Here is a 24,986-nt window from a genome sequence, read left to right as displayed (position 1 = left end):
TGGGCCCAGGCCAGGCGCAGGTCCGGTGTGGGGCAGACAGGGAGCACACAGAGGCCACGCCGTAAATAGCCCTTGAATAGCCCGGACATCCTAGCCGCCAGCCGCAGGGAAGGAGGCCTCAGGCCGGGGCTGCGAATTAGGGTGGAACCCTCCAACCTTAAGCTTCACCCCAGAGCTGCATGCAGCAGGGTTGAAGGGACCACCCGGACCTGCACGCAGCAGGGTTGAAGGGACCACCCGGACCTGCACGCAGCAGGGTTGAAGAGACCACCCGGACCTGCACGCAGCAGGGTTGAAGGGACCACCCGGACCTGCATGCAGCAGGGTTGAAGGGACCACCCGGACCTGCATGCAGCAGGGTTGAAGGGACCACCCGGACCTGCATGCAGCAGGGTTGAAGGGACCACCCGGACCTGCATGCAGCAGGGTTGAAGGGACCACCCGGACCTGGTGTCCAGTCCACAATTTCAGGGGTAAAGGAAAACGGAGCCCAGAGGCGGGGAGGGCTTCAGCCAAGGTGTGACACCTTGTTGCGGGGGTGGGGGTGGGGATGGGGGATGGGGCTTTCAAGCTGCCCTTTTCTCCCTTGTTCTCATCTATCCTGTGCTTCACCACGCTGGCCTCCAGCGGCCGGGGCTCTGATCCCAGAGGGAGGGCGCATGGGTACCTGATCATTTCTCCTGCCTTCCCAAATGTCACCAATTAGCCCCGCACCTTCCCACTTCCAAATGCAAGGGAGGGGGACAGCCGGGACCAGTGGCAGAGAACACCCCACTCTGTGAGGGATCCCCTCCAGGGGTTCTCTGGAAGACGGGCTTCTGTGCAGGGGAAAGAGGGCTTGGCCTACAGGCAGCCCACCTCGGTCCTGACCCCCCATCTCCCTGGGTGACCCCAGGGTCTCCCATGGCATCGCTACCTGGAGAGTGAGAAGGAGGAAGTGGCTCTGCCCATTCGGGCACCTTAGGATGATGAGACTACTTCCACTTGGGGAGATGAAAAGGGGAAAGGGGAGAAAGGACAGTCAAAACCCAGCCCCTGGGGACCACTGCCCAGCACAGGGCCTTCTTGCACCAACCCAGCGGTCTCCCCTCACCTGGCTCTCATGACACGTAGAACACGCTTTGACCTCTATTCACACACTCCTTACCTGGCTTCTTCGGAGAGAACCCTGGGGCTCCCAGCCCTCGGTGGCATGGTTGTCTCCTGCTCCCCGAGTTCCCCGACTCCAGCTCCCACAACAAGGGGAGCCCGCGGGTGGACTTCTACCAGGGGCAGGAGGCTGTGACCCCTGCAGCCCCCCGCGGGTCAGAACAAGCAGTGCAGAGCTTGGGCAGGTGGGTGGGGGAGGGGTGGTGTCCAGAGGAAAGCGGTGGGGCATTCACAGAGAAGGCACTGGATCTACCCGCAGCCCTTGCTCTGGCCACAAACGCCTGCCTTTCCCTACAGCCTTTTTCCCGAGAACCTTCTCTCCCCACCTCACCCCACCCAACCGCTGCCCAAGAGCCCTCACATCCCCGACTTCCCAGATGCTCTTGTAGAAATAACCAAACCCTAGAGTAGAAGGGACCTTGTAGAGTAGCTGACCCAACCTCTCCTCACTCCGCAGGCAAGGAAACTGAGGCCCAGAGACAGGAAAGTACCATGCGAGACCACAGGAGGTTCGTGCCAAGTGGGGCTAGAACCAGGGTCCGCTGGCCCCCAGACTCTGGCTTTTTTCTTTTTCCATACTTACTATAGACCTTCTCTCTCCCCTCTCTCCTCTTTCCCTTTCTCTTTCTTTTCTTGTTTTTCTCCCTGAAATACCTCGAGAGGAAGAGAGCTGGGGAGACAGGACAGGAGAATGACAGGAGGTGAAGACCCAGGTGGGGTCTGGATGGGAGGTCGGGAGAGGGGGGTTGCGAGGCGGAGGCTGGGCACGGGCAGGGGCACAGAGCCAGGGACGGGAAGCACGGAGATGGACAAAGAGAGCAGGTGCCCGCGCCGTCCGGCCGTTTATACCTCTGCCCCTGGCCCCTTCGCCTGTGGGGTCCCACCCTGTCCCATCGCTAATCTCAGGCACCCCGGCCCCAGCATCACTTCCTTTTCTTCTCCTTTGCCAGCCTGGCTTCCTCGGTGGCGTCTTGGTCCTTGATAAGTTTCATCCTCTTCTTGCTCAGCGGGGTCTTGAAGTACCAGTCCTGGTTTGGAGGCAGAGGAGGAAAGGTAAGTGCACTGGCTCTGACCCTCGGCTCTGCTTCCTGGCCCTGCCCTTCCCTCTTGACGGATCTGTGTCCTCAGCTCTCCTCTGGGGTCCTCGCGTCCTGCTAGAGTCGTGGTTTCCCTTGCTCTTCCCCAAATACTCTAGGCCACCGTGCCAGCCATTGTCAGGGGCGAGCCCTCCTCCCCTGCCCTTCAGCCCTCTCTCCTGTGCTTCCACGGCCATCCCTGGGGGTGGGAACAGATTCAGAGGTGGGGGACATGAGTAGCTGCTGGTGCAGGAACCAACCAAGGGCTCCCAATACGCAGGTGCCCCTCTCAGACCCCACCCCCACCCCCAAGTCGAGGAAACCAGGTGAGACGGCCCTGCCCACATGTCCTTCTCTTGATTCTTCTTCCCTTCCCAGCTGAGCTCCACGGGGAGCGGAGGGAGGGGTCCAAAGTGGGCTGTGGGCCTGGGGCTTCAGAGGACCAACTCCCTAACTGGTGCCGGCCCTCAGCCCTCCTCCCTGCCTCCCCCTCCCCCCCCACCCCACCCCCACCCAAAGCCCCACCTTCAGGGACTCCTCCTCTTCCCTGTACACTGGGTCCAGCTTCGCCAGGTGCCCCAGGAACTCTGAGGCCACCAGGGGCCGCTTGGACAATTGCAGGAGCCGCCGTTCCGTCAGCACTGCTTGGATGGCCTGGAGAATGCGGCCAGGTGTGTAGCCATCGGACACCTTGGCCAGGGCACTGACGTCCAGGCTCTGGGTCACCTGGACCCCCTGGGCCTCTATCATATGCTTCCAGAGCACTGTGGGTGTGGGGGGGAGGACACGGGGCAGGGAGAGGCAGTGGGCGCTTCTGTCTGTATCTGGAAAGAGTTTGTGCTTCTGGAGGGCGGCCCTACGTCCAACCGCGCCTCTCCTCCCAGGAAGGTAAGGATCAGCCTCCCCACTTAACCTGGGAAAGTGAGACTCCAAGGACTAAAGTGGCCTGCCCGTGTCTACAGAACCAGGCCAGGACCCAGAGCGCTGGGCTGCTTGTCTAGTGACACTTCCAGAACACCTGGCTGTGGAGGTGAGGACTCAGAGCAGTGGGGATGGGAAGAAGCGGGGAGCTTTGGCAGGGGTGGTCCCTCGACCGCTTCTCTGGCCTGTCCCCAAGCCCCAGGGCCTCACCATAGCGAGACGCGTAATCGGGCCGCGGCAGGAGGAGGACCCGCTCGTAGGTGCGGCACAGCCCCTTCATCTCAGCCGCCTGCGGCCGGTCAGTGGTCCCCATCAGCATCACGCGGTCTCCAGGGTTCAGCAGTCGCAGGGCCTTGGTGAGGTCCTTCTTTATTCGCTTGGGGTCCATCTGCTCTGGGGAAGGAGGGGAGGTGGGTGGGGACACAGTGACATTATACAGGCTTCTAATTCACAGAGCACATGCCCACGCTCCGCCTCACATGGACCCTGTGGGGGGGGGGCAGACGGAAGGGGCTGTCAGTCCTGCTTTAAGGGTAAGGAAATAAGGCAGCAGGAGGACAGGGGACTTGTCCAAGGCCTCACGGCGGGTGAGGTTTGGAGTGACGTGAACAAGCCCACACTCGCCTGTCCTGCCCACAGGCTCTGCCCAGGCTCACTCACTCACCTCCTTGTCTTCTTTTGGGACTCGCTTATAGAAATTCTTCTCCGCATCCCCAATCCAGATCACAGAGGGCTGTAGGTACCGAGCCACCTGGACAGGTCAGAGAAGAGAAACCTGACATTAGCTGTCCCTGGGGAAGGGTCACCTCCCCATCTGGTCCAACCCAGGGTCAGGGCCAGCTTCGGGCAATGGCGGACCTCGGAGCTCCAGCCTCGCTTCCCACATCCTGCGAACCCCACCTCTCAGCCCCTTGTACACCCATCACTCCATCACAGCAGAGTCCCTGCCCTCGCCGGGCTGGTGGGGGGGAGCTACGTGTGCAGCCTCATCTCTGCCATGAGAAGAAACTACTCTTCTCCCCACTTCCCCTCACCTCCCCCATCCCTAGGGCTTCAGGAATCCATGAGCCCCCAGCAGGGATTGGTAGGGGGACCTCACCAGCTCCTGAAACTACACCAGCCGGGCAGCTGGGTGACCTCCTGAGCCCACCCTGCTCTGTTGTCACAGTCTGAGAACTAGAAATGCCATTGGGGACCCAGACCTTAAAGACGATATGCACCAACGTCTGCACCCCGGTCTTGCCGGGATATTTGCCCTGCAGGTTGCCAGGTGACAGGTCGAAAAGGTTGGCACCGGTTTCCGTGCACACGGCCTTGACCAGCATCTTCTTCCGCATGCCGGAGGGGCCCACCAGGAGGATGGAGCGGATGAGGGGGGCCATGGAGTGTATGTCTGGGGAGCCTAAGAGAGAAAACAGGGGCCAGCAGGGGGCCGGCAGGGGGTCAGGGGTGGAGACGTTGTGTCAGGTGAGGCCAAAGGCCCCAGGCTGGGCAGGATGAGGTCCTGGCCCTGGCGGCACTGCTTTCGCCTAGGGTCTGGGCAATGCCCCGGGCATGCCCTCTGTGGGGGTGCCCTGGAGGAAGTCCAACGGTGCAGCAATCATGATTCCAAGAGCTACACGCGGTGTCAGGAGAAAGCCCTCCACCTCCTCCCAATGTCCCTTCTGCTTCCTGTACCATCTGTTTCCACTCCTGGATTTTGAAGGGATGGAATTAAAGGGCACGTGACAAACCACTTGAGAAAGATCCGGCCTCTGGTGTTTATAGGGGGTGGGGGGCTGGTCTTCGGGGAATGGGACCGACTATGGGACGTCACTTGGGATTGAGAGAGGGGCTGGAAAGTGACTCCTCAGCAGGTCGAGGGTCCACATGACTTCCGGGACAGCCCAGTCGGGGTGTGACCTCCAGCGGGGCCCGGGCAAGGCAGGGGGGGTCCGACATGAGTTCATGGCACTGGGATTAGGAAGCCCAGGCTGGACACGCCTGCCTCGGCCACCCCACCCTGCACCCAGGCTCCCCGAGAGCCCCCTGGCCGGCACTGGCTCTTGCCTCTCCCCAGGGCCTCTCACCAAGCCGCAGAACCCCATACAAGGCCACGTTCTGTCGTATGTCAAACAGGGAAGGCATAGGCGGCTTGTATGCCAAATTCAGAGTCGATCCAAGACAGAGGCAGTCACCTGGGGGACAGGTGGCCCGCTGGTGAGTGGCACCCACTGGGGCAGGGCACGCGAGGAGAAGGGTCACTGGGGAGGTGGCAGTCAGCTGCGGGGAAGGCCATGGCCAGGGGCACCATTCCTTAACCTCGGGAGCAAGCGCTGGGGAGGGGTCTCACCAACATAGTCTTTCAAAGCCACTGTCTCGCACTTCTTTAGAAGGCCAAAGATGATGAGCTCTTCAAACACGGAGTCCACAGACCTGGCAGAGGATGGCGCAGGGGGGGCCCCGAGGAAAAGGGAAAGGGACACAGAGATGGGCTGGGGCGGTGCTGTAGGCATGAGGAGAGGGGCTAGGGAGCCCTCCTGTCCAAAGTCCTGTCGTCAGCCAGCATCCAAAGGCCCGACACCGGCCCACTGGCCCAGAAGGCAGTTTGCCCCAGGTGGGTGCTCTGGGGGTTGAGCGGGGTGGAGAAGGACCAGAGCCCTCTGAGACCCTCCCTCTAAAAACCCAGTGTGGGTGACACATGGCCCTCTTCCTAGAAACCACATTTAAGATGTACATGCTCCTGGGAGGGATGGCCATTAAAGCAGCCAGCACCAATGGGCTTGCATCACCAGAGAAGTGAGTAGAAAGTGACCTCTGGTAAGTTCTGCATCATCACTTTCAAAGCACTTTCTTGTGCTTCTATTTTATCCTCACAGCTATCCCGTGAGTTTGGTAGGGTAGGTACTTGGTTAATGAGGACAGGGAATCAGAGAGGTTATGTGACTTTCCCCAGGTCACACAGCAACAGAACCAGGACCAGAAGTCAGATCTGTCCTGGGCCAGGGCTCGCTCCACCACCCTTGGTGAAGTGCAGGGTCTGCTACCTGTCTGGGGTCAGATCTTTTTCTTTTTTCCTCTTCTCAGGTTTCTTGCCCAACTTTTTCTGGTTGAAAGCAAACACAGAGGCAATTGTCTTCTGTTCCTTGCCTCCCTGGTGTGTGCCCTTCCTTGTCCCAGCCCTGGCCCCTCATCTTGCCTTCGGAGGCTTCGAAGTTCTCCCCTCCTCCCTGTCCACGGCCAGCCGCAGGTTCTTCAGCTCCTGACGCATCAGCTCATCTACCTGGGGGGACAGCAGGGGGTGTGATGGGGCGACCAGGGGTTGGGGAGGACAGGTGGGAGGGTGAGGACTGAGTCGGGGTGGAGGGGCGCCTCAGGAAAGAGCCAGGCAAGCCCAGTGAAGGCAGCGGGGCAGGGGGGTCGTTCTTTTGGGACCCTCAGCCCCTGCATCCCAACTCTCATCTACATCCTGCTCACGCTTGAGCCTTGCTCTCAACTGGCATCAGTGTGGGCAGAAGCCCCCAGGACGGAGTCGGTCAGCTTTCAGTTCAAGCCCCAGACCCACTCTTTAAAGTCTGTGTGACCCTGAGCAATTTCATGACCTCTCAGCCTCAGCTTTCTCATATATAATGTCAGGAAAAGCATGGGGCCTGCCTCACGCGTTGTTGGAAAGATCGTGTGAGTGAATGCTTCCAAGGTGCACGGCACAGGGCTGGCACGTCTCAGGGAGCCCTTTAAGTGTTGGTGGGGAGGATGGTGGGTGTGACCCCGGGCTCAGAGCTCCTCCCATTCCCTCACATCAGGGTTGCATCCACACCCCAGGGAGAAAGGGTGACCAAGGAGAGGCAGAGGAGGATGGGGACCGAGATGGGCCAGACGGAGCCCGGGCAGCGCATAGAGGGTGCTGCAGCGGATGGCGGGCGGGAGGCGGGTGGTGGTGTTTGAGGACAGAGGGGGCGGAGCCTGAAGCGGCTGGAGGCCCGCAGGGACGCTCACCTGTATCCGGATCTCTTGCTCCACTTCCTTCCTCTTCTCCACCTGGAGGATCTCGGAGTCAAAACTCTGATTGGGATGTAGGCTATCAAACCGGTTCTTCCACAGATCTGACCGTGGAGAGGTTGGAGTGCAACGGAGCGTCAGGGTTCCAGGTGCACACACGCACTCACACACACATGCACAAATAATCTCACACGTGCGCACCCACACGCTGGTCCACCTCTCCTCACCAAGCTGCCTGACACTTCCACCCAGACCACACACCAAAGCCTGATCCCAAGGCCTGTGGCCGCAGGATTCAGGCCCAAACACATAATGCCCCCGACCCGGGGAATCACACCTCACACCCCTCTCCCCTTTGGCCTTCTCCCCTCGGTCTCCACACCCACACTCCGACACTGCCACCTCATGATCACATGGCACAGGTCCACTCTCCCCAGGACCAAGGTCACCCCAAGACCCCACAGGCCTGGTCACTCTTCCCCAGCCCCTCCTCTCTCACTTGTGTACTCCTCGTGTCTGGCATTAATCACAGGGATGGATTTGGAGGGCAGCAATCTCAGCATCGTATCTGCTTCCTAGAACAGAAACATTCTGCGGCTTTTTCTTTTTTTAAAGATTTCTTTTTTTCTTTTTTTTTAAATTTATTTATTTTTGTTTATGATTTTTGGCTGTGTTGGGTCTTCATTGCTGCGCGGGCTTTCTCTAGTTGCGGCAAGCGGGGACTACTCTTCGTTGCTGTGCTCAGGCTTCTCATTGCGGTGGCTTCTCTTGTTGCGGAGCACAGGCTCTAGGCGTGCGGGCTTCAGTAGGTATGACACACAGGCTCAGCAGTTGTGGCTCGCGAGCTCTAGAGCGCAGGCTCAGTAGTTGTGGCACATGGGCTTAGTTGCTCCACGACATGTGGGATCTTCCCGGACCAGGGCTTGAACCCGTGTCCCCTGCATTGGCAGGCGGATTCTTAACCACTGTGCCACCAGGGGAGCCCTAAAGATTTCTTTTGATGTGGACCATCTGTAAAGTCTTTATTGGGTTTGTACAATATTGCTTCTGTTTTATGTTTTGGGTTTTTTGGCCCCGAGGCATGTGGGATCTTAGCTCCCCGACCAGGGATCGACCCCGCACCCCCTGAATTGGAAGGTGAAGTCTTAACCACTGGACTGCCAGGGAAGTCCCCCATCCTTCGGCTTTGATCCCCTCACCTCTACGCATCACAAACTCTGGCCCTGATTCTCCCAAGACCAGCCTTCCCCTGGGAATTCTCTGAGATTCTGTCCCTGCCCACTTGGTCCATGAGTCCAGGCAATGCCTTACCCCCTTCCTGGTCATGTCTCTCTTCCTTTTCTTCTCCTTTTTCTCTTCTTTTTCTTTTTCTTTTCCCTTACTTTTCTTTTGGTCCTTTTTTTTGCTCTCCTGGACCTGCACCTCCAGTTCCATTTTCACCTGTGACAAACAAGGGAAGATGTTTCAGAGGAGACCACGGGGATTTGATAGGAGCACGAGAACCAAGAGCCTGAGCTAGAGGTGGACCCAGGACTCCAAAGGCCAGCATCACTGGTGAGATCCAGGCATTGAGAGTCCAGACACGTGACTGGGGTCCAGGAAGAAAGGGGTGCGACTGAGGGAGTCCTCTGCTCAGAGCTGCTGCTCTCCCAGCCCACGGTGGGGGGGGGGGGGGCTGGAGCCACGGTGCTCTCACCAGACATGTTTCCTCTCGCTGGCTAAGGGTGCCTTCTCCAGCTTCTTCTGCGTATCCCCTCCTCCCCATGCAATCACACTGGCTACGTACATCTCCTCCACCACGTCTGCCTCTACTGAGGGCGGCCTCTCCCCCTGCCACCCTCAGCTTACGCGCAGCGCTCTCTGTAACCTCAGATTCCACCTACCATAGAAAGTCTTCTATCCCCAGCTCCACCGTACCTGTTCTGGAGTCCTGTCTGCAAAGATCAGGTAGGATCCACCTAAAGACTCATCTGGATAATCAGGGAATCGGCCAGTAAGGGCACTAAATGAACATAAAATGGTTGGAGAGACAGATGGATGGATGGGTGGATAGTTGGATGGATGCATGGATGGATGGATGGATGGATGGATGGATGGATGGATGGATGGGTGGATGGATGGATGGATGGATGGTTGGATGGATGGATGGATGGATGGATGGATGGATGGTTGGATGGATGGATGGATGGATGGATGGATGGATGGATGGGTGGATGGATGGTTGGATGGATGGATGGATGGATGGATGGATGGGTGGATGGATGGATGGATGGATGGATGGATGGATGGATGGGTGGATGGATGGATGGATGGTTGGATGGATGGATGGATGGTTGGATGGATGGATGAGTGGATAGTTGGATGGATGCATGGATGGATGGATGGATGGATGGATGGATGGATTGATGGTTGGATGGATGGATGGATGGATGGATGGACAGATGGATGGATGGATGGATGGGTGGACGGATGGGTGGAGGAACAGAAGGATAAATGGATTGATGAATGGTTAGATACATGGGCGGCAGAAAGGGTGGGTGGATGGATGGATAGATGGATAGAGGGAAGGATGGAGAAAGATGAAGGACCAGGGAGATAGAGGGAGAGAGGGAAGGAGTGGATAGTTACAGAATAGAGAGGGGAGACTAGTCAGGGGGCGTCCCTGGATGCTTTTCCCATCTTATTCTGGCATTTTCTCTGCCATCTGGGGAATGGGAAGTCATGTGTGGAGCTGTTCCTGTAGACTGGGGGCCCCAGGTTTAAACCAAGTGTGTCAGCAGCGTATCAGGGCGTGGGGGCGATGGAGAAGAGAATCCAATCTGGACCAAAGGACAAAACAGAAGTGGGGCTAAACACTGGGGTGAGGAGGGAAAGAAGGGTTCAGGGCTGGGTCAGCTGAGGCTGGGGACACTGACCGGCACTCGATAAACCACTGTCGGATTTGCTCCTTCATTTTCTCTCTCATGTCGGGCCCCTCCATCTCCCTGAGGGCATCGTGGGTCTTCACCATGGCCGACTGGAACGCCTCCTCCTTCTCTGTCTGGAGGAGTCTCCGGACATCCTCCCCGAGGCTGGCCTGGGACGTGACGGCCGAGTGCTCCGCCTGGCTGGACGAGGGGAGCTGGGGACGTGGACGGGGAGACAGAGGGGCTCAGGGGTGGGAGTGGGGAGGCCCGGCCCCCGGCACACAGCCCCGCACAGGCGAGGCCTCGCGTACACACCCACACGGAACAGCGGGCATGCCGGCAGCAGGAGAAATTGTGTTTGGAGCCTGAAACTCGTCTGCGTAAATTACTCTGATAATGAGTTTGCTAGATGCATCCGGGCCGGCCCCCCTGCCCGCTCCCCCCAGCACACCCTCCCCTGTGAGCCTCCGGCCCCCGCCCCCGCTCCCCGCCCCCACCCGGCAGCCGCTCTCGCAGCCACTTTCCCGCCTCATTGGCTCCCAAATGTATTTTAAATATCACTCTGCGCAGAGACAATTACTGAAAACGCTGAGCTCACACTGTTGATGGGCCCGGGCGGCCGGGCTCATTCCTCACCCACCGCCATGCCATGGCCCCCTGCCCTCGCCCCACCAAGGCCCGAGCCCGGCCTCCCTCTGCCTGCTCTGGCCTCCAGGGGGTCTAGCTCTCCGGCCCCCCAACAAGCTCGGACCTCCACTCCCACGCAGCTGCCGCCCGGGCCCTCCCTCCTTCTAAGCCGCCACCCGCCCTCGTTGGAGTAGCCATCCCAGCCCTTGTCTCCGATTCCTCTGCCCCCCCAGCCCACTCTCCTCCCCATCAGCCTTTATCCGCCGGGCTTCTGCAGGCTCTGCCCATGGCCAAGCCCCCTCTCAGGCATCAGGGCTCTCACGCCTATCAGGGCCTTGCTCTCCTAAGTCAGCAGAGACCAGCTGGGGGCAGACCATCACAGAGCAGCGGACAGACGAGGTTCAGGGAGCGGGGTCTGTCCACCCTGCCCGGACACGCACCCCCCTACCGCCCACACTCCCGGCACGTGCATTCACGCTCCCGTCACCGTGTTCGGACTTAGCCATCCTGCCGGCAGAGCAGAGGAGAAGCGAGTCTGGGGCCCCCAGAGCAAGTGGGGAGCCTGTGGCCCAAAAGAACCCACTCTGGTGTGAAAGGGGTGTGTCCTCATCCCAGCTCGGCCTCCCGTGCTTCTCCCAGAGGCTGCAAGAGCCTTGGCGGGGCTCCCACTGGCTTTGCGGCCGCCTCCCTCTGCGGGACCCACCCACTGCAGCCTCTCCTGCCAGCTGGGGGCATGGACCAGGGGTCCAGATGCTCTGGGCTACCATCCCTCACGCCGCCCCACGTGTGAGTTCCTTCCAAAGGGCTCTAGAGAGGGAGGGGCGGAAAGGGATGTGGCCTGGCAGTGGCTTCGTGGTTCTCCCTCAACCAAACCCTGAAGGATCCCTCAACCAGGGACACTGGCCCCAGCCTGGCCCCCCTCCGCTCATGCCCACCCGAGTCCTGAGTGGAGGGGGGTGTGGGCAGGGAGGGGCTGTACAGGGCCGGCGGGGGCACTCACCATGCCGATGAACTCCATCTCCGTCCACCGGTCCTGCTGAGTGCGTTTCCTCTGCTGGTAACCTTTCCACACCTGGGGGGATACATGGGCCCAGACACTCCCCATACTGCATTTCTGCAGAGATGTTGGCGGCAGAGCTCTGGGGAGGGCACCTCCAGAGGACAGCTCACTGGCAACTGCCCCCCTGAGCAGGGATAGCCCAGAGCGGGGTGGGGCCCGTCTGCACCCAAGGTGTCCAGCTCCAAGGCTTTGTTCCCTCAGCACCCCCTGCCCCGGAATTCCCTCCTTCTCATCTCCACCCTCTAACCTGCTGTATCTTTTTTTTTTTTTAAACATCTTTATTGAAGTATAATTGCCTTACAATGGTGTGTTAGCTTCTGCTTTACAACAAAGTGAATCAGTTATACATATACAATATGTTCCCATATCTCTTCTCTCTTGCATCTCCCTCCCTCCCACCCTCCCCATCCCACCCCTCTAGGTGGTCACAAAGCACCGAGCTGATCTCCCTGTGCTATGCGGCTGCTTCCCACTAGCTATCTATTTTACATTTGGTAGTGTATATATGTCCATGACACTCTCTCACCCTGTCACATCTCACCCCACCCCCTCCCCATATCCTCAACTCCATTCTCTAGTAGGTCTGTGTCTTTATTCCCGTCTTGCCACTAGGTTCTTCATGGCCTTTTTTTTTTTCTTTTTTTCCCTTAGATTCCGTATATATGTGTTAGCATACTGTATTTGTTTTTCTCTTTCTGACTTACTTCACTCTGTATGACAGACTCTAACTCCATCCACCTCATTACAAATACCTCCATTTCATTTCTTTTTATGGCTGAGTAATATTCCATTGTATATATGTGCCACATCTTCTTTATCCATTCATCTGTCGATGGACATTTAGGTTGCTTCCATGTCCTGGCTATTGTAAATAGAGCTGCAATGAACATTTTGGTACCTTTTGAAGCACAAATCAGAGTTCAAGTACCAGCTTCGCCGAGAAGCCCTAGCTAATCTCACTTCTCAGAATCCCCCCAGCATTTGGAATGAATGCTTGATTCCACCCAGGCACATAGACGTGGGTGCTGTAGGAACTGTGCAGCTCCCCTACATCTTGGACACAAGGAAACTGAGGCCAGAGCCGGGACATGGCCTCTCCCAAGTCCAAGGGCCGTTCGGTGCAGAGCCGAGACCAGGGCCAGGTTTCCTGACTCTTCACCCAATGCTCCTCTCCCAGGCTGCTGGCCACTCTCGGACCCGTGGACACCCCAGTGCCATGGGGTGAAGGGTGGGCGCTGGGCAGAGGGGGGCATGGCCTCGCCCCAGTAGTGTCACTGAGACAGCGTCTCGGTGAGCAGGCTCTGCGTCCAGGCCCCTGTCCCGCTTCGTCTTCCTGCTCCTGTGACTAGCACAGGAAAGGCCCCCGATAACTAAGGGCCTCTGACGAGTGTAGCGGGGAACCCGGGGCCTGGAACGCAGTGTTTCCATACCCTTGATGTCTGACAAAAGGGACAAGAGACTTGCTTTGGCTCTCAGGGGGAAGGGAAGCTCTAGCTTTGGGGCTGACCTTCCTTCTCCAAAGGCTTGCTTTAGCGCTTCCTGAGGGCGAGGACCCCCTGCTCATCCGTGGGGCAGCCGGACCTGGGTACAGTCACCCAGATGCAGGGGACTCAGGCTGGGGTTCTCTGCATACTGATTTATAACCTAAAAATCTACCTCATTTGGAGAGGATGTGTGTTCTCAGGGCTGTTGTTTGTTAGTTGGTTGGTTTACTTTTGCATTTTGGGGGGAAAGAGTTCTAGGTTTCCTGTATTGGACTAGGAAACAGATGCTTCTGAGTTACTGGGACTTGAGAGAGAAGATGGGAGAGGAGATTGATTTCAGAGAGAAAGATCCAGCAGCCCTAGGTCAGCAGTCCTGGGTCCTTTCTGCCCTGGAGTTTTCTAGGTAGCCTCCAATCTCGTCAGGCTGGTAACCACTACCACCCAGAGTGAGCCGGCTTAGCAGCACCTTGGGGGGATGCTCGAGGGGCCACGCCCCCGCGCCAGGGCAGACAGCAGGGCTGCCAGGTGACATAGGAGAGTCACGCCCGCCAGGACAGTAAGAAGGCACGGGGAAATCTAGAGACAGAGCTGGGTTTTCTGTAGTCAGGTGGGATGGGGTGTGATTAACGTAAAGGGTGACCCCAGGTGGCACAGACCCCAAAGACACGGGGAACCTCATCCGTTCTTGATTTCGTTCATCATGTTTCCTTTTGCCTCAGGAGGCTCAGGATACATTTTAGTGACTCATTTTTAACAGTCTTAAAAGTTTTTGGAATGATCGTCTACTCTGTTCTGCTGCTGTATTATGGATCTTTCTCCCCTAATTTTTTAATTTTTATTTTTGTATTATTATTATTTTTTAATTTTTTTGGCCGCGGTGCAGCCTGTGGAATTTTAGTTCCCTGACCAGGGATCGAACCTGGGCCTTCGACAGTGAGAGTGTGGAGTCCTAACCACCGGACTGCCAGGGAATTCCCTTTCTCCCCTAATTTTAATGGTCTTTCTGTTTTGGGGGCTTTTATGGTATCCCACTTCAAGTCCTTTTGGGGATAGAGATGTAGAATAAATAATAAACAAATAATATACATGTTTATTGACTGATGAAGGTCTCTAGCTTAATATCTAGTCGTGGGGCAACAGAATCCACCTGCATTTCTGTCATCAATTGCTGAGCCAGGCAGGCTTCCTGGAGGAGGCGACTCTACCCTGACCTTCCTCCTGGGTGCGGGGAGGGTGGGGTCGGGGGCGGCGGGGGGTTACCTTCTGTATGATGATCGCTGCTTCGTCCTGACTGAACCTGGGCCGCCCTTCCTCCCGAATCTTTCGATCTCGCTCCTCCTCTTTCCGAATCTCTCGCATGAAGGTGGCTCGAAGCCTGCCTTGCCTGGCCCGCTCGGCCCTTTGCAGTAGGATTACAGCCTCCGTCCGAGGTAATACTGGAAAGCTCTGGCCAGAGCAGGGGCAAAGGAGGAGGAAATGAGGGAGGGCTTACATCCAGGTGGGCAGCTGGGAGACCAGCCCCCAAAAGACATCCTGGGGGTATGGTTTTCCCAGAGCATCTAGGTGCACAAGTCCTGTCCCTCTACCTCTACCTTGGTGTTGGAAGGTTACAAGGAGCATAAGAGCAGCCATGAGGAGGCCAGGGGTTACCCAGAGAGCTCTCGGAGGTGGGTAAAGGGCAGGGCAGGGCCTCTGTGTCCTGAAGGGTGGCAGCTCTGTTCCTGGGGGTGTCTCCCTGACTTACCTCCTCAGAGAACACTGGCTCTAGTCTGGACAGGAGGTCTGCCAGCATGTGCCCTCGCTCCCTCAGGACGCTGGACCGCTCCAGCTGGAAGTATTTGGGAATTGGAACCTCCAGGTCTGCCTTTGGGGCAACATGCGGAAGGGAGATGGGAATAGTAATCCAGAGCATCTGGCCAATCCCTTACCATTTTCAGCTGTACACACAGACACTGGGGCTGTTTTCTTCCATCCTAGAGCTCTGGGGTGGGAAATGTCCAGGCTATGGGTAGATTCCCCCAAGAGTCATCCCTCTCTTCCCTCACCCCCACCACGTGGCCAGAGTTGAGTTCTGTAGGATCACGGTCGGTAACGGGCAGTGGTCCCAATCCTGCCTGTGCATCTGAATCAACTGGGAATCTCTTAAAATGCAGGCTCCTAGGCCCTGACCACAGCAGAATGGCAGGGCCTGGAGAATGTTTGTTTTTTCAAGTCCGCAGCTGAGTCTGATGCAGCTAGTTGGGGAAACTTGGAGACCGTGACCTTGGGGCGGATGGGAGGCCGGTGCAGAAGCTTTGTGCTCTGGAACTTGCTGGCGCACACACATCACCTGGGGGTCTTGTGAAAACGCAGGTGCAGAATGCTGTAGTGGGTTTGGGGTGCAGCCAGAGGTTCTGGCTTTCTCACAAGCTCCTAGGTGCTGCTGGTCCGCCGACCACGCTTTGAGGAACAAGCCTCTAGGGGACTCTCTTCACCAATCCCCTGCAGCTGCATTCATGGGTCCTCCCAGCCTGGCAGAGCCTCCAGCCTGACTCTCCGGCTACCCCCCAACTACTTACATGCACTTCCCATACCCCATCCTCGGATCTGCCCTGCCCTCCTTCCCTTGCAGATGTCCCAATGCCAGGGGTGTCCGCAGGAGGTCAAGGCCACCCCCACCCCCAGCTGGCTGGGACGTGGCTTGCTTCCACAAGGAGTGGGAGGTCAAGGCTAGCCCTCCCCTCCGTGTCCCCGCCCCCAGCCGGCGCGGGCATGGTCCTCGCCGCAGCCGGCCCACCGGGGTGAGCTTTAAGTCCTGCAGCACTTGGTCCAGGCAGGGGGTCTCGCACAGGTCCACGCGAACCAGATCGTCTTTGAGCTCCAGCACGCGGCCCGCCACGCCGTCCAGCAGCCGTCTCAGCAGCCGCCGCTTCTGCGGCTGCACCGTCTGGTCATAGAGGGTGTCGAACCGGCGCAGCAGCCCCAGGTAGTACAGGTAGAGCGAGGAGAGCCTGTACCGGAAGGACTGCCGCTCCCGGTGGGGCACGGGTTCCAGCAGGGGCTGCTCTTGGTCCAGCAGCTCTTGCAAGATGAGGTGGGAGGAGTCCCAGAGGCGCTGGAAAGCTCTGGAGAGGAGGTAGCCAGCAAGGGATGCTCTGAGCCCCAGGGGAGGGGGCCCGGCTGGTAGGGGAGGTGGGCTCCACAGAGGCTCCTGAGGGCTGTGAACTCGAGGCTCCAGAAGGTGTGACGTTAAGGTTACGCACGGTCCCGGGGTGGCGTTCAGTGAAGTGAGGGGCCCTCGGGGGGGTGAGAGGGTAGTTACAGGGAGCACCCCCTGAGGCTTAGAGAAAGTGAGGGACTGGGGTCCCTGGGGAAGGGAGTCTCCTGATGGATAAGCCGGGAGGATGGAGAATGGGCACAGCCCTTAGGGGCTCCTGCTAAGGAAGAGGCCCGTCGGAGTCCGCAGCTGGTGCCCTCCGGGTGAAGGTGCAGCCCAGGGATGCTGCAATGGTCTAGGGCGGTGGGCAGGAAGGGGGGGTGAGCGATGAGGGTAGGGAAGGGTCCTTTCCCCAGAGCAGAGCCCTGGTTCCGGAATTAATAGTCCAAGGGAAGCCTGACCACAGGCAGGGGCGGGCAGGGTCGCTGTGTGAATGTCTGGGGCCCAGCCGGGACTGGCCCACACAGGGGTCCCTCTCCCCACCAGGCCTTCTCCCCGCCCAGTAGCCCCAGCCTGAGAGCTAGGGAGGCACTTTGTTCTTTGCTCGCCCATCACTTCACTCACCCCTCAGACATGGGGCTCACTCTTCACACTGCCCCTTGTGAGCTGGTCCTGGAATCCAAAAAACTTCTGGGGTTCCACCCGGACTCCACCCCGCAAAGCCAGAATAGCCCAGTTTTAAGAGTTCTGTCCCATTGTCCCAAAGTTCTAAGGTTGCGAGGGGAGGGGGCTGCAGGTACAAGACCGGGGGACACTTAGAGGACGTCCTGGAGGCAGCATGCTTGGGGGCACCGGCTCCCTTGTTAGCAAGCCTTGGCCAGGGCAGAGTGCGGGTCCGCTGTGGCTACCTCCCTTGTGAGCGTCAAATGAAAGAATGGGCTTCATTTGAGGTCACCCTGTAAACTGGGAGGCTCTGGGTGGACAGCAGTCCTAAAGGCATTACTCCAACTGTACCTCTCAGCTGGAGACCCTGTATTCCTTAATGCAGATCCAGCCTCCTTACTCTCGTATGTGACTGTACCGGGCACACGGCCGCCGTGAAAGTGCGGAGTCCTAACCACTGGACCGCCAGGGAATTCCCCACTCTTCCCCCTTAAAGTGAGCACAAGCGCGCCTGTTTCCCTGGGGTCTGACGGTAGTTCACTCGGTTCGAGTAAGCTATACTCTCGTAAAGAATGACATTAAGAGTAGTGGGTGGGACTCAGTGGTGTTTGGGGCTCATTTTGAGCCCTCTGTGGGTTTCCCCATCACTGCTCCTGGCTCATGAGAACGCTCTTTGGAAAATACGAAACACAGCAGCAGCCTGGCCCTGGTCAGCTGGGGTGAGCTTTTAGCTCAGTGTCCAGTAGGGACTTGTGAATAAGTCATACGTCATAAGTCACTTATACATAAGGCATGGGGCAAAGGACAGTGGGAGGAGAGAGGCAGCAGCTCAGAGCAGCCAGAGAGGAATTCTCAGGCGTGATGCGCCTGCGAATGAATTACCTGAGGATCTTGTCGAAATGCAGGTTCCGATTCTGCGCTCTGAGCTGGGGCCAAGATCTTGCATTTCTAACAAGGTCCCCGGTGTCACAGATACTGTTGGCCTCTGAATCACACCTTGAGTAGCCAGGTGTGAAACACAGCAGGAGTGGGGAAGACCCGAGTTTCCTGGGCCACGTCTCCCGAGCCTGCCCCTTTCTGGCCGTGGGACCAAAGTGTGGATAATTAGTTCTCATCCCTCGGCATCTCCATGGTAGGCTTGACATAGGAAGAAACACGTGTGAAGTATGTAGGGCCACACTTCAACCATCATTACAGTGAGGCTTTTCAGTACAAGAAGCTGAAATTACAAAGGGAACGTAAGGGATTTGGGGCTGTTCACTAAACCCCACCCCTTCACCCCACCCCCTCAGAGGCTGAATGAGAAAGAAGAGGCAAATGTGGCCACACGTTAAGTGGTGAATCTAGGTGCAGGACATACATGTGGTCATTGTACATTTTTGCAATTTTTTTCTATGGATTTGAGATTTTTCAAAATAAAACTGGGAAAGAAAAGTTAGGAGTCTCAAAAACATTCTCACCAATTTGTTCTGAAGTTAAGGGGAAGAAAGCGTCAGGGGGAAATAAAAACATCTTAGAGATCCCAAACGGTTATTTAGAAGCTGGTTTGGGCCTTTCATTTTTGTGTCTTGAAGAATAGACCTGTGTAGCCCCTGTGCCTGGCACAGGACAAAAATGATGGTGTGTCGGAAACGGCATCACAAAACCATGGCCTGCAAGAGTAACACGCATGGAGTTTCAGGCCCAGCGAGGGCACGATGGAAACAGCTAGCGGTAGCCCCAGGATTCTAATCCAGACCAAGTCGGACTTCATCTCACTAAGAATGAGAACGTTGTACATTTACATGTACACTCACATGTCCCTCACGAGGCCCACCCAGAAAGCAGTTTTTAAAGGTCTGAATAAGCGTTCTTCCACCTTGGGAGCCAAAAAAGTGATGACACCCTTGCCCCCATCACACCTTGCCTTCACCTATCCCTTTTTCAAATCACCACAGCACGAGGGAGCAGTTCACCCTTTATTAAGGTTGGGCCCCAGGTCACTTGGAGCTGGTGTACTTGGTGACGGCCTTGGTGCCCTCGGACACAGCGTGCTTGGCCAGCTCCCCTGGAAGCAGCAGGCGCACGGCTGTCTGGATTTCCCGGGACGTCAGTGTGGTTCGGCCTGAGTACTGGGCCAGCCGGGCGGCCTCGCCGGCCAGCCGCTCAAACACATCGTTCACGAACGAGTTCATGATGCTCATGGCCTTGGAGGAAATGCCGATGTCGGGGTGCACCTGGAGAAGCGGCAGGACCAGTCGATTTAACACGGGCACTCTGCCCCAAGCCCCAGCCCCAAGCTGGGGACTGCAAGGCCCCCTTACCAGCCTCTTTCCAGAGGCCGAGAGACATGGAAATAGGGATTTATTTTTTTACTACTATATCCAAGTTAAAAAAAAAAAATTTCTCCCAACTGCAAGAGATAAGCAATGCTACCTCTCTTTTTTCATTTAATGCATTTGCAGAGTGTTCCATAGTATGGACGAATCGTAGTTTATATTATACATTCCTCTCTTAATGGACATTTAGGGGTTTTGTTTTGCTATTACATTGTGTTATAATAAATCTGTCTTTGAACAGTTGTATGAGCACAATGAAGGTTATTCCTAGAAGTTCCTAGAGGGCTTGTGCACATAACTTGGTAAATCGTGACCACATTATTTTCCAGAGAGGACACTCATAGGACACAGTCTCAGCACCAGACTGGGAGTGAGGAGACCTGGCTTCTGTGGCTGTCCCATGAGTCACCGTACTATGGCACTTTCCTCCGGGCCTGTTTCCTCTTCTGTCACAGAAGTTTTTGAACTAGGTGACCTCTAGTAAAACAAATGGTAGGGACCTCATAACAGTCCTAAAATGTGACTAGGCGGATTTTTGCTTCTCTGTAAATGAGAGGTAAGCGACTGCCTGATGAGGCACGTCAAGCCGGTGGTGGCCACGGAACTAAGCCCGGGCTCCTCGCCCAGCCCCCCGCTCTGCCCACCGCCTCTGGTGCCCCGGACGTGACAGCCGGAAACCTGAGCCTGTACCGCGTGGGTTCAGCCTGACCCCTGCGTGTTGTCTTCACATCCTGTCCCCCTCAGGGTTGCAGAGGAGGGACAGCGGCTCACCCCACCGCACGGGGGACGCACACGGCAGCCCAGCCCCGCTCCAACCCTCCCGGCAGGAGCTCTGAGCTGAAAAGTTAGGCTAAGCTGCCGGGCTCGCTGATACCCGCTCCCACCCCCGCTTTCTTCAGGACACGGGCATCTTCTCTGCTGCTGCCCTTTGGCCGATCCACATGGGTGCCGGGCCCACCCCACGAGAGCACTCCAGGGACCCGGGGATTCAGACCGGAGACAGGCTCCAGTCTGCGGTCTCATCTAACAAGGGGTGAGGCTCAGGCAGGTTGGGGAGGCTGAGGGCAGGCAGCCCAGCCACCCCTCCGTCCTCCCGGCCCCGGCTCTGCTGAGCAGGGCAGAGTGTTTGAGGCCAGGTTGCCCGGGATCCTCTAGACACACTGGTAGGGTACGTGAGGGCCCCCAGATGCCTGCCAGGGCGAGAGTCCCAGGAATAGGTGCCTCTCACAGGTGCGCTGGGAGAAGCAGAGCACACGTGTGTGTTAGGGGTGGGACTAACCCACCCCTAACCCCCCAGAGCCAGGGGGACCAGACATCCGCTGCTGTCAGGTCATGGGACTCAGTCACCCCACTGAGCCTTTATGTACCTGGGGTTCCTTATCTGTAAGGTAGACCAACCCCTTAGCCCCCCAAAGACTGAGTGCCGCCCGTCTGGAAGGCTTCCCCAAGGCTGTAGTTCACACGCACCGCCCCACACTCTAGCCACCAGTAACTAGTATCCTCACTCTAGCCACTACTAACTAGTACTTCTCGTTGTGCCAGCCTATGTTTGGCACCTGGTCACCTTCAGCCCGGCACTTTTTTGTGGTCTTCCTTTAACTATGTCCCACCTAACGTTCCACTTAATAATCTGGTCTGTCCAGGAGCCTTGTAAGCCTCGGGACTGTGGTGGCAGCATGTTTGAACTGCCTCCTGCACATCACAGGTCACGACAGACACTGAGCGGTTGCGGGGACCTCCGAGATTAAGTGCCCACCCCCTCCAGAGGGCCTCGGGGGCCTCGGTGCCGCAAGTAAACTGCGCCCCGGGCTCTCCATCCAGTGCCCTTTGCCGGCTCTTTTGCCAGCACTCTTCACGCGCTCGCTACCTCCCCGCTCTCACCTGCTTCAGCACCTTGTAGATATACATCGAGTAGGTTTCTTTGCGCCGGCCACGCTTTTTGGACTTCTTGTCTCCAGAACTCCGGCCCCTCCGGCCCGCAGGCTGCTGCGGCTGTCCACGCTCAGCGCTCATCTTCACGCTCCTCCCGGTGGCCTCCTCCCGCGCCTCGCGTGGACTTTTAAGAAGTCAGCTGCCCGCCAGGTGGGGCTGGGGGCCAGCACCTGGGAGCGGGGGAGGGGCCTGGCCCAACCCTACCCAGAAGGCGCTCTGGGGCTCTGGGTTAATCCAGAAAGAGCCTAATTGCTCCCTCCTCTCCCCCAGGGATTTCCCGTCTCTGAGTAAGAAGCCCCCCGCCAGCCCCCTTCCCCACACTATCACCTCCCATTGTATTACTCACCGTCAGGGTTCACGCCCTGCACCCCGGCAGCACCCGGAGCTGGGGGCTCAGTGCTGGGGAGCGTCAGGAGGGGCCCAGCGCACCGCGCCCCCCCACCCCCCAGGGCCCTACAATACAGCTGGAGAGACAAGACTGGTTCACGCGCAGCAATCAGGGAAGAGTGAAAGGGCTAAAGCGTGTGGAACGGAGAGCTCAGAGAAAACTTAGGGCTACAGCGGCCAGAGAAGCCTTCAGGGAATAAGTGAGGATGTGAAGCTGGTCTGGTGGGATGGGTACAACTGGGGAGAAAGGAGATTTTAGTTGGGAGGAACGGAAGAAAGAAATCAATGCGCGTGGTTACAGGGAGGCTTGGGCTGAAGGCAGAAGACCCGAGCCCTGGCTAGGTGGAGGCGGCAGGGACCACAGCTGGGAGGGCCTGACAGGGAGGGAGTCCGGGCGGGAGGGCTGCAGGAAGCGGAGCAAGAAACACGGGGCACTCCCCTTGAGAGCAGGTGTCATGGGGTCCCTGTGGAAGTTAGTTGCAAAGGGAGGAAAAAGGCGCTGTTGCATGGAGAAAGTTGTCTCACTTGGCACCTATGTGTGAGTATTTCAGGTTCTTGAACACTGTGATTAAAGAAACCAGGAGCTGGGGCTTCCCTGGTGGCGCAGTGGTTGAGAATCTGCCTGCCGGTGCAGGGGACACGGGTTCGAGCCCTGGTCTGGGAAGATCCCACATGCCGCAGAGCAACTAGGCCCGTGTGCCACAACTACCGAGCCTGCGCGTCTGGAGCCTGTGCTCCGCAACAAGAGAGACCACGACAGTGAGAGGCCCGTGCACCGCGATGAAGAGTGGCCCCCGCTTGCCACAACTAGAGAAAGCCCTCGCACAGAAACGAGACCCAACACAGCCAAAAATAAATAAATAAATAAATAAATAAATTTATTTTTAAAAAAAAGAAAAAAGAAACCAGGAGCAAGGTGACAAGTCCAGGCTGTGGGGAAGAGGGTTTTCCCAATCAAGAGGTGGGGAGGGAGTGAAGACGAGCATCACCTGTCGTGGGGGAAGGTGGGCCTGAGCAATCGCCAGCTCACCAAGCCCCCCTTTTCCCAGTTCCCAACATCCAGCTACAGCCTAGGGTTTGTAGGACCAGGAGGGCAGTTTTTAATCTAAAATAAGGCCCTAATTTTAGGTGTTTGTAGAAATATGTATTTTGTGGGATTTTTAAGCGTTCTTTTTTTAAATATATAAATTTTTATATAATTAATTAGTTTATTTATTTTGGCTCCGTTGGGTCTTCACTGTTGTGCACGGGCTTTCTCTAGTTGCGGCGAGCGGGGGCTACTCTTCGTTGCGGTGCACGGGCTTTTCATTGCAGTGGCTTCTCTTGTTGCGGAGCACGGGCTCTAGGCGTGCAGGCTTCAGAAGTTGTGGCTCGCGGGCTCAGTAGTTGTGGCTCTCAGGCTCTAGAGCGCAGGCTCAGTAGTTGTGGCGCACAGGCTTAGTTGCTCCGCAGCTTGTGGGATCTTACAGGACCAGGGCTCAAACCCGTGTCCCCTGCGTTGGCAGGCGGATTCTTAACCACTGCGCCACCAGGTAAGCCCTTAAGCATTCTTAAAAAATCTTGAGACTGCCTTTTTTTCTGGACAAGCTGACTAGCCTATTATGTCTGTTCCTCTGGTTCTGAAGCCCTCCCATCCCTGGAGACCCCAACAGACTTCAACAGGGTTTCTTAACACACCCAGACCCTCCCTTGGCCAAAGTAGCAGCTCTCATCTGTTCCCATTATCCTCCTAACCAAGTCTCTGGATACTCAGCACAGACTGACAAGCCATTTTTGTCTGGGCCCCACCTGAGGCACAAAGCAGCCAAGCCAGGCCCCTTGGGGTCAGAGGGCCGAGTGGGAGTCCTAGTCCCTTACTCCAGCCTCGCGAATCTCGGACTCAGCTGCAGCTCCTCACCTGCTACTCTGTTCCCTCTGCCCGGGGCAGCTCTTGGACTCCACGGCCATCTGAGATCCTACTCACCTTTCAAGTTAGAGCACCAATCCCACCTTTCTGGGCAGCTACTCACGAGAAACTTCCTTCCCTTTTACAGCCTTCTGTGTATCCTACTAAGTCACAATTTAACATCTGATTTATGCCCTTTCTGTCTTATTGGCTTTCCCATTAGATTGAGAGCTCTTTGGGGATTTAGACACCATCTGGGACTTTTTTTTTTTTTTTTTTTTTTAATTTATTTATGGCTGTGTTGGGTCTTCGTTTCTGTGCGAGGGCTTTCTCTAGTTGTGGCGAGTGGGGACCACTCTTCATCGCGGTGCGCAGGCTTCTCACTATTGTGGCCTCTCTTGTTGCGGAGCACAGGCTCCAGACGCGCAGGCTCAGTAGTTGTGGCTCACGGGCCTAGTTGCTCCGTGGCATGTGGGATCTTCCCAGACCAGGGCTCGAACCCATGTCTCCTGCATTAGCAGGCAGATTCTCAACCACTGTGCCACCTGGGAAGCCCTGGGACTTTTTTTTGCCTGTTTTACATAGTCTTAGATGTTCTATGATGGGCACTGAAAAATCATGGCTGTGTAAGTTTCCCCACAGGGATGGCTGCTGAGGTTTCAGAGATGGAGTGATGAATCCACATCGGTAAGGCTAGAAGCCTGGTGGCACAAAGGCTGGAAGTGCTATTAAAACTCAGACAGGCTATGCAAAGTCCTGGCTTGGAAATAAAACAGATATAGCGCTAATGAAAATTAAGGTTGTGGACAGATAAAATGATAAAACTTCCTGTATCCCACCAGGAACAGTAGTTCGCAAACATCAGTGTGAAAATGCAGACTCCTGACCATCTCTGCATCTCGCCCATCCCACCAACTGAAATCAATAGGCCTGAAGCCCAGGAATCTGCGTTTTTAACCAACGTCCCAAGTGTTGTACAGGTAGCAGCAGCAAAGCCTCAGACCACTCTGAAAAACATGCTCCAGGAGAGCAGTTCTCAAAGTGTGGCCCCCAGACCAGCAGCACAGCATCACTTGGGAACTTCTTAGCATGGTTAATTCTTGGTCTCACCCCAGACCTATTGAACCAGAAACCCTGAGGCAACACCCAGCAATCTGTGATTGAACGAGACTTACAGGTGATTCTGATGCATGTTAATGTTTGGGAGCCGCTGGCCTAAGAAAAGGCACAATTTCACCTTTTTTTTTGGCTGCACCGCACGGCACGCAGGATCCTAGTTCCCCAACGAGGGATCGAAGCCGCGCCCGCTGCAGTGGAAGCGCAGTCCTGACCACTGGAGCGCCGGGGAGGTCCCTGAAGAGGCACAATTTCAGATCAGAGGGAAGAGAGTTCTTCCAGTGCCTGTGGGCTAGTCCTCAGGCTGCATCCAGCCCGCCGACTCCTGCCCCAGCTCGTGCCGAGGGA

General features: G+C 56.8%; 2 protein-coding genes and 1 long non-coding RNA gene across 4 annotated transcripts; 1 reads left to right on the top strand and 2 right to left on the bottom strand.

Moving 5' to 3' along the window:
• Positions 1–54: 54 nt before the first annotated feature.
• LOC132371671 (uncharacterized) lies at positions 55–4,571 on the top strand. 2 transcript variants are annotated; one of them, XR_009504925.1, is made up of 6 exons: positions 55–473; positions 2,100–2,202; positions 2,790–2,896; positions 3,110–3,255; positions 3,343–3,502; positions 4,409–4,571. It is a non-coding gene; the product is annotated as an uncharacterized LOC132371671 (long non-coding RNA). The 2 variants fall into 2 exon arrangements; XR_009504926.1 differs by lacking the exon at positions 3,343–3,502.
• IQCA1L (IQ motif containing with AAA domain 1 like) lies at positions 1,989–16,972 on the bottom strand. Its single transcript, XM_059933030.1, has 19 exons — positions 16,962–16,972; positions 15,978–16,305; positions 14,946–15,065; positions 14,462–14,647; positions 11,658–11,729; positions 10,040–10,245; positions 9,042–9,126; positions 8,436–8,564; positions 7,624–7,699; positions 7,122–7,228; positions 6,325–6,408; positions 6,173–6,231; positions 5,479–5,561; positions 5,216–5,323; positions 4,349–4,548; positions 3,811–3,897; positions 3,357–3,534; positions 2,751–2,989; positions 1,989–2,177 (listed from the first exon to the last, which is right to left on the bottom strand). The coding sequence occupies exons 1-19, from the start codon at positions 16,970–16,972 to the stop codon at positions 2,073–2,075; spliced, it is 2,463 nt and encodes an 820-aa protein (XP_059789013.1). The 3' UTR covers positions 1,989–2,072.
• Positions 16,973–18,979: 2,007 nt separating this feature from the next.
• Positions 18,980–21,331, bottom strand: LOC132371347 (histone H2B type 2-K1). The gene is made up of 2 exons (XM_059932577.1): positions 21,200–21,331; positions 18,980–19,216 (listed from the first exon to the last, which is right to left on the bottom strand). The coding sequence occupies exons 1-2, from the start codon at positions 21,329–21,331 to the stop codon at positions 18,980–18,982; spliced, it is 369 nt and encodes a 122-aa protein (XP_059788560.1).
• Between the last annotated feature and the right edge of the window lie 3,655 nt (positions 21,332–24,986).

Source organism: Balaenoptera ricei, chromosome 9 (genome assembly GCF_028023285.1).
Source record: "Balaenoptera ricei isolate mBalRic1 chromosome 9, mBalRic1.hap2, whole genome shotgun sequence".
Classification (NCBI taxonomy): Eukaryota; Metazoa; Chordata; class Mammalia; order Artiodactyla; family Balaenopteridae; genus Balaenoptera; species Balaenoptera ricei.
The sequence above is the reverse complement of the archived record's forward strand: the minus strand, read 5'-3'. Positions and strand labels throughout refer to the sequence as shown.

Excerpts from the sequence above, each read along its gene's own strand:
- IQCA1L (XM_059933030.1), bottom strand. Across the intron at positions 10,246-11,657 it reads AGATGGAGTTCATCGGCATG|CTCCCCTCGTCCAGCCAGGC; the intron begins GTGAGTGCCCCC and ends CCACGTCCCCAG. Across the intron at positions 3,535-3,810 it reads TCCCAAAAGAAGACAAGGAG|ATGGACCCCAAGCGAATAAA; the intron begins GTGAGTGAGTGA and ends TCCCCAGAGCAG.
- LOC132371347 (XM_059932577.1), bottom strand. The coding sequence starts at position 21,331 with ATGAGCGCTGAGCGTGGACAGCCGCAGCAGCCTGCGGGCCGGAGGGGC. Across the intron at positions 19,217-21,199 it reads TCTACAAGGTGCTGAAGCAG|GTGCACCCCGACATCGGCAT; the intron begins GTGAGAGCGGGG and ends CCGCTTCTCCAG.